The sequence below is a fragment of the Pinus tabuliformis genome, chromosome J (genome assembly GCF_031772625.1).
Source record: "Pinus tabuliformis cultivar Carrire ecotype Pingquan chromosome J, CPIR1, whole genome shotgun sequence".
Classification (NCBI taxonomy): Eukaryota; Viridiplantae; Streptophyta; class Pinopsida; order Pinales; family Pinaceae; genus Pinus; species Pinus tabuliformis.
The window spans coordinates 1,503,810,245-1,503,817,824 of NC_142295.1; the positions used below are offsets into that span (position 1 = coordinate 1,503,810,245).

Sequence of the window (7,580 nt, forward strand, 5' to 3'; positions counted from 1 at the left end):
ACCCTAGGTCTCGAAGCTCTTTCTTTCTTTCTTTCTTCACAACGAAATGGCTAGCCACCTGGTAGGTCGTTTTAGTCTTAGGTCTTAATTGGAATATCACAACTCTCTCTCTCTCTCTCTCTCTCTCTCTCTCTCTCTCTATATATATATATATATATATATATATCGATATATATAGATATAATTGATTTGTATCAATTCAAATATAACAAGCTTATATCCATCTTAAGCATCATATATATATATATATATATATATATATATATATATATATATATATATATATATATATATATATATATATATATATATATATATATATATATATATATATATATCCCATGGGAAAAATCATGGGTTATCAAAACTTAAAGTGAAGAAACCATGTGTTGTAACAGTAAATTGACTATTTTACTTCAATTTTAGTTTAATTATTAATTTATTTTTCTAATTTTCTTTGATTTTTTATTTATTTTATATAATTTGGCCAAAGTTCAAAATATTTACATAACAGGACAGGACAACATCTCTTCCACAGGAGGTGTAACAAATTTTCAACCTTTATATATATATATAATTAAAATTAAAATTTATGACAAATTCCAACCTATGGAATCAAAAATATATTTTTGTTGATAATTAACTGTTTTAATGTGAATTTTAATATAAATACACACAAAGCACTTCTAAAATTAAAAATAAATAAACAAATAAAAATTATATATATATATATATATATATATATGAGAGACTACATAACAATAATAATGTAAGGGCACAAGTTGGGTTGATCGATGAATTTGAAAACACGGCCGCCGCTATGAAGTCGATGAAATCTACACTGCTCGAACTAGGGTTCACGGGTGTGCAGGCCTGACAGAGTCGACGGTGTCAGGGATCGGCCCCTGTGACGAGGGACGGAAGCCGTAGACAGGGTTTCGGCCTTTCTGTCCACAGCGACTCTTAACCCAGGTATTTCTTTAGAAAACCACGTTTTAAATCTAGCTGATAAATACTGATCGGGATGGACGAGACTGGGGGGGGGGGTGCAAACCCCTCCTTCAGAAATGTAGTGATGGGTGAAACCAGTGCAGAAGGAAACCTCAATGGAAACAAGGAAAACATAGCCCCGGTAATGGGCAATATCTGGCAAAAGAGGATGAAAGGTAAATGCCTTCCTCGAGCTCAGAAAAAACCTAGGTATATCATACCCTTTAATAAACTGGAGGAATACAATAGCTATATGAAGGACCATGCATTAATCTGCAAATTTATTGGCTACTGGCCTTCAGAAAAGGAGCTGAACAGATGGATAGAACTGCGATGGAAACCCCGAGGCCATATAGATCTGAAACTAGGAGCGAAGGGTTTCTTTACGGCTGTATTCACGAATCTGGAAGATAAGAACAGAATTTTTGAGGAAGGGCCGTACTTCCTGAATAATGCAGATCTGTTTATGAAACACTGGGAGGAGCGGTATAACCCTGAAAAAGAAAAGTTAATGGATGCTCCGGTATGGGTTAGGCTGTTTGGGTTACCGGAAATCTTGGAAGGTATTGGAAACTCAATAGGTAGTTTCGTGAAGACTGCAGAGGCCACAAGAAGAGGGAAGTACAATGCCTTTGCTAGAATTTGTGTCTTCATGAACTTAGCTGAACCTCTCCCGAAAATATTGACCTGGAATACCATGATGAAGTCTGGACGCAAGCGCTCGACTATGAACACATCCCCTTCCGTTGCCGAAATGTCATGAATATGGCCACTTATTTAGGAACTGTCCATTGAACAAAGAGGAAGGAGAGAGGCCAGGAAAAGATAGAGCAGCAGATAGAGAGGAAGGCTTTCAACAAGTCTTTAGAAAGAAGCGACCAAATAAGGAAAACCTGAAACCCAAAACGCAAGAAACCCCCAGCACTATCAAAAGCCAAAATAAGTTCCAGGTATTGCAAGATAATGCGGAAGGGTTCGAAGTAAATCTGAATGACGATGAAGAGCCAGAGAACTCGCCAATGGAGGTTGCCCGAGAAGAGAAAGAGAAAACAGAAAGTACATACAAACCAAACAAGGAACAAACAGAGGAAAAAGAGACAGAGGAAACAATGGAGTCGCACATGGAAGTTGAAAACCAAATGGAAAATGAGGCTGAAGAGGAAAAGTTAATGAAGAGACTGCTACAGGAGTGGAAGTATTTAGATAGCAGATTTATACCGGAGAAACAAAAACAGTTGTTCAAAGAGGCCTTCCAGAAATACAAGGAACGGAAGGAGGAAAACATGGAGAAACAAATTGCAGAGGCTGGGGAACAGCAGAAAGAAATACAGGAAATGGGAAATTTGGGAAAAAGCAGCAGGAAAAGAGGCCGGAGAACGCTAAATGAAACTATACAGTCAGTGGGTGAAACACTGATCAACTCTGGTAAAGTGATACCTCTGTCAGAGGTATTTTTCCCCGCCCTCCAAAAGTTTTAAATGATTGTTGTTAGTTGGAATATTAGGGGCCTACACAGTAAGGGGAAGCAAAGATATTTGAGAGATAAACTCAAAAAAGAAAAACCCAGCATTATAATACTGCAGGAGACTAAAATTGAGGCAAACCAGTTAGAAGAAATAATTGAGAGAAATAGATTGAATTACAAAGTCATGGGACAGGATGCCATAGGCGCGGCTGGAGGATTAGCAATATTGTGGAACCCAAATGAGGTACTTCTGGAAAAATGGACTAGCATGCATGGAATCTTAACCGGGATGGGAAGGATAGTGGGGACCAAGGAAACTGTAGCCGTCACAGGGGTATATGGACCCACAAACCCTGCTGAAAAAGAAAACTTTATCAACAGTCTAAAAGCGACCCGACAACTTTTTTCTGGACAACCTTGGATCATTGGAGGAGATTTTAATCTCATCCGATCCCTGGACGAGAAAAAAGGGGGAGTCCGAAGGCTGGATCAATTCATGAATAAGTTCAATGAACTGATAGAAGATCTACGAGTAGTGGACATGAAAACCATCAATGGAATCTATACATGGAATAACCGAAGAGGAGGTAAGAATCAAATTGCTACAAAACTAGATAGATTTTTAATATCTGAAGATATCCTGAACAGAGATATCTTTGTCGAAGCCAAGATCATCCCCTCTTTGGGCTCAGATCACTGGCCAATCCGATTGGAAGTGGACATTAAAAAGATCCAGGGTAAGAGACCGTTTCGTTTCGAAGCATTCTGGTTAAGGGATCCGAACTTCATCAAAAAGGCAGAGGAATGGTGGAACCAAAGCCGAGTGCAGGGTAGAGGAAGGATGCACACGTTTCATCTAAAGCTGAAAGACTTGAAGATAAAGATTAAGAAGTGGAACAAAGACGAATTTGGCAATATCATAGAAGACAAGCAAAAATTGGAAAAGGAAATGGAGGATATCCAACAGAAAATAATTGTGGAAGGCAGGACTGAGGAAAGCATCGCCACAGAAGGGGCTCTACTGGGCAAAATGGAGGAAAGAAGAAAACAAGAGGAAATCCTATGGAGGCAGAAATCTAGAGTTAAGTGGCTGCGCGAAGGGGAAAGAAACACGAAGTTTTTTCATCAGGCAATGGTTAAGCACAGACAGGGGAATAGAATTCTCTCCATTAAAAGGAATAATGGTACAAGGGTTGTAGAACAAAAGGAAATCGAGCAAACTTTAGTCGAGCATCATAGAGGAATTCTCTCCGAACCCCAAGTAGATAGAGAGAGAGCTATACAGGAAATCTGCACTGCTATTCCCAGACTAGTTACGAAGGATCAGAACAAAGCCTTAATGAGAATGGTCACCTTGGAGGAACTGGAGGAGACAGTGAAATCAATGCGGAAAGGTACAGCGCCAGGCCCGGACGGCTTTACAGTCGATTTTTACCAAGCTGGCTGGCATTTTCTTGGGAAGGAAATACTAGAGTTGGTAGAAGAATCAAGGGTGCAACAGAAGGTATGGCCAGCTCTTAACTCAACCTTCTTTACTCTAATTCCTAAGGGTGAAAACATGGAGGATGCTAATGGCTTTAGACCAATAGCTCTATGTAATGTAATATATAAGATCATAACTTCTCTTATTGCCAGACGATTAAAACCCTTGCTAGGGAGCTTAATATCGGCGGAGCAAACTGGTTTTGTGGAGGGGAGACAGATCTTGGATGGTTTAGTTGTCTCTCAAGAAGTCATCCACTCCCTCAAAGATAAAAAACGGAAAGGAATGATGATTAAGCTTGATTTATCCAAAGCCTATGATAGGCTCAACTGGAGATATCTTGAGAGAGTGCTTGCATGCTTTGGCTTCCACAAGAGATGGATTACTTGGATCCATAATCTCATCTCGTCTCCAAACTTTTCAATTTTAGTCAATGGAAACCCATCGAATACGTTTAATGCCTCCAGAGGTATTCGTCAAGGGGATCCACTGTCTCCTTTCCTGTTCATTGTGGCAGCAGAGGGTCTAGGAAGGTATATTACTAAGGAAAAAGTAGCCAACAGATTAAAAGGCCTTCGCTTATGGGGAGACAGACTCCCCCTCACGCATCAACAATTTGTTGACGATATAATGCTCTTTGGGGAGCCAACTGTTAGGGAAGTCAGACATCTGAAGAAAATCCTTGACCTGTTTGCTGAAGCATCGGGACTAGAAATTAACAGGGAGAAATCATGTGTTTTTATCTTCAACACGGTGGATCAAGTGAAGACTCATCTCATCAGAATTCTTGGCTTCAAAAAGGGTGAACTCCCTACCAAGTATTTGGGGAACATGTTAGACTTCACGACAAAAAGATTGAAAAACTGGCAAGGAATCTTAGACAGAATGAGGAAAAAAGTCTCGAGCTGGGCTTTCAGGGTCCTGAATATTGCGGGCAGAATTGTTTTAGCTAAATCAGTATTACAGGCTATACCTATTTACCCCCTATCAATAATGGCGGCCCCGAAAGGAGTTTATGGGAAGATAAGAGAAATCATCAGAAATTTCATTTGGCGAGGGTCGGAGGAAAAAAGGAAATGGGCCCTGGTGGCCTGGAATCAAATTACAGAGAGAAAAGAGAAAGGTGGATTGGGATTAAAAGACCCAGAACTGCTTAATCAAACCCTGGGAGCTAAACTCTGGTGGAGGTGGGTACAAGGGGGAAACGACCTCTGGAAATCAATATGGAGAACAAAATATAGAATGTCAGACTCTCAGTTAGATATTCTAAGGCAAGAGGAAATGCCTCGCGGATCTGCGGTGTGGGAGCTGGCCAGCCAGAATAGGGACATTGTTAAGCAACATGCTTTCTGGGAAATCAGAGGAGGCAATGAGGCTCACTTCTGGGATGACAAATGGCAGCAAAGGGAAAGATTGACAAATATACAGAGCCTTCAATCAATTAGGGATAGTATTGAGGGGAATCGATCAAGTGTCAAGGATTATTGGAAACCTGTCACCATGAATGACTGTTGGAGATCATGGCAGGATCCCACAGAGTGGGATCAAAGCCTCAATCCAGACCTACAGATAGCTTTCAAAAAGGAAATGGATTCACGGAAAATCAGGGTAAGGGAAGGAAAAGATATACTACGCTGGGGTAACACCATGAAAGGACTTTTCTCAGTAAAGGAAGCCTACTATCTCGCAAATCCCCTCAATATCAATGACGGACATCAGGGATGGAGGAAAATTTGGGACCTAAACTGGTGGCCCAAAGTAACCATTTTTGCTTGGATCGCTTTGAAAAATAAAATTCTTACGTGGGACTGCATCCGGAAACGGGGATTCTCGGGACCGTCGCGCTGCTACCTGTGTAACAAACAAGAAGAAAGTAGAGATCATATCATGATTCAATGCCCGTTTATCAAACATCTATGGTCTTGCGTCAAACATACCTTTAATAAACATGGGGTGGAGATTAGCGATTTCAACGAACTGGTTCTTCATTGGAAAGAGGAAACATTCAAATGCAGAGTCATACAGAGAGCTTGGAATCTTGCTTCAGGTTTTGTAATATGGCTGGTATGGAAGGAACGTAATGCTAGAATCTTTAAAAGCATTAATAAAGAGCCGGAGAAAATTTGGGACCAGGTGACAGAGGCTCTACGAGAAACCATTCTAGTAGAGAGATGGCAGGATGAAGATTGGAAAGCAGATTTAGAAGAACAGGAAATTTTACGCAGACTAAATCTGAAATTGGAAATGGTGCAACACCAATTCAGAAAAGGGCAGAACATGCAGACTAAAAGCCCAGACAAGTTCACTTATCCCAGGGATCAATTCGTCAAGCTAAATTTCGATGGGGCCTCTAAGGGTAATCCTGGAGATGCAGGGTTTGGGGGTATATTCCGTGACAGTAGCAAACAAGTAAGATGGATATATGCCGACTGGGGAGGCAATATGACTAACAATGAGGCTGAATTCTGGGCGCTCCACACTGGATTGAGAATAGCTATCAGAAATGGGTACTCTAACTTAGAAATTTCGGGGGATTCCCAAATTGCCATTGAAATGGTCAAGAAGCTCAGGAATGGCAAAGGATGGGACAAGGTGACTAAGAGCTGGCGCACAGCAGGTATCGTTCAGGAGATAGAGGGTATGATCAAAAGAATAGATTACTGCATCTTCAAGCATGTCCGAAGAAATAGTAATCAACCCGCCGACTGGCTGGCCAACTGGGGCAGCAAAGGACAACAGAGCAAGATTGATAGCCAATGGAGGAATTCGGCGGCTAACAGGGAATGGAAAGATCTAAACACGCTCATTAAGGCCGATCATGATAGCGCCATCGGGGATTACACTCAGATTAATGAAGGACATCAGTAAACGGCAGAGACACGATCGAACTACAGCCGAAGTTCGATTGCTGAAGGTGACGGTGTTATCGGGGAACACACTCCAATTAATGCAAGATAGGACCAATTGGCAAAGTTATGATCGAACCATGACCAAAGCTCGATTACATCAGATGCTAAATGGCATACCAATACACACAATGATGAAGCACGATGTGAAAGAAGGTACAGTGGCGGCAGAGGGGATGAGTACCAAGGAATACGCAGTCGATGCGGTCATTAAGACGCATTGGATGAACGGAGAAATTAACGAGGTGCCCGGACACAGAGAAGCAAATATGAGTATAGATGGAACGTTTGGCGATAGTGGAGTACGGGATCCAGATAGGGCGAGGCCGAGAACCCAAATCTGGACACCATTATATAGTCACCACAATAGAAACAGGCAAATTATAGAGAACGGGAGTCAGGGAAACAACCACCTTTACGGGATAATTCGGAATTGTCTGCAGAGTCTCCATCGGAGGCAGTCGAAGAAAGGAAGTATTATGAGAAGAAGGAGCGGCGAAGCTGTAAGAGAGATGGAGCCCCGTCCGAGAGGCCGTGAAGCAAGGGAGCGGAAGGAAATTGAGGAAGAACGGGAGCAAGGAAGGGGCAAAGGCCTCCTAAATCGGGATCCCCCAATCACAATTTGGGATACAGAGGATGACTCAGACGGAGATGACGAAGGCGGCTCTGGAAAAAGACCCAAGGAAACACAAAGGAGGAGTTATCAGGGCAGTACGCCCCAAACGGAGATGAAACC

The 7,580-nt window shown here is 41.7% G+C and overlaps 1 protein-coding gene across 1 annotated transcript; it reads left to right on the top strand.

Annotated features, from left to right (window-relative positions):
- The first annotated feature begins 1,075 nt into the window (after nt 1-1,075).
- LOC149233143 (uncharacterized) lies at nt 1,076-6,806 on the top strand. The gene is made up of 3 exons (XM_089382105.1): nt 1,076-1,611; nt 1,772-2,438; nt 2,574-6,806. Exons 1-3 carry the CDS (start codon nt 1,076-1,078, stop codon nt 6,804-6,806), a joined length of 5,436 nt encoding a protein of 1,811 aa, XP_089238231.1.
- Nucleotides 6,807-7,580: the final 774 nt, after the last annotated feature.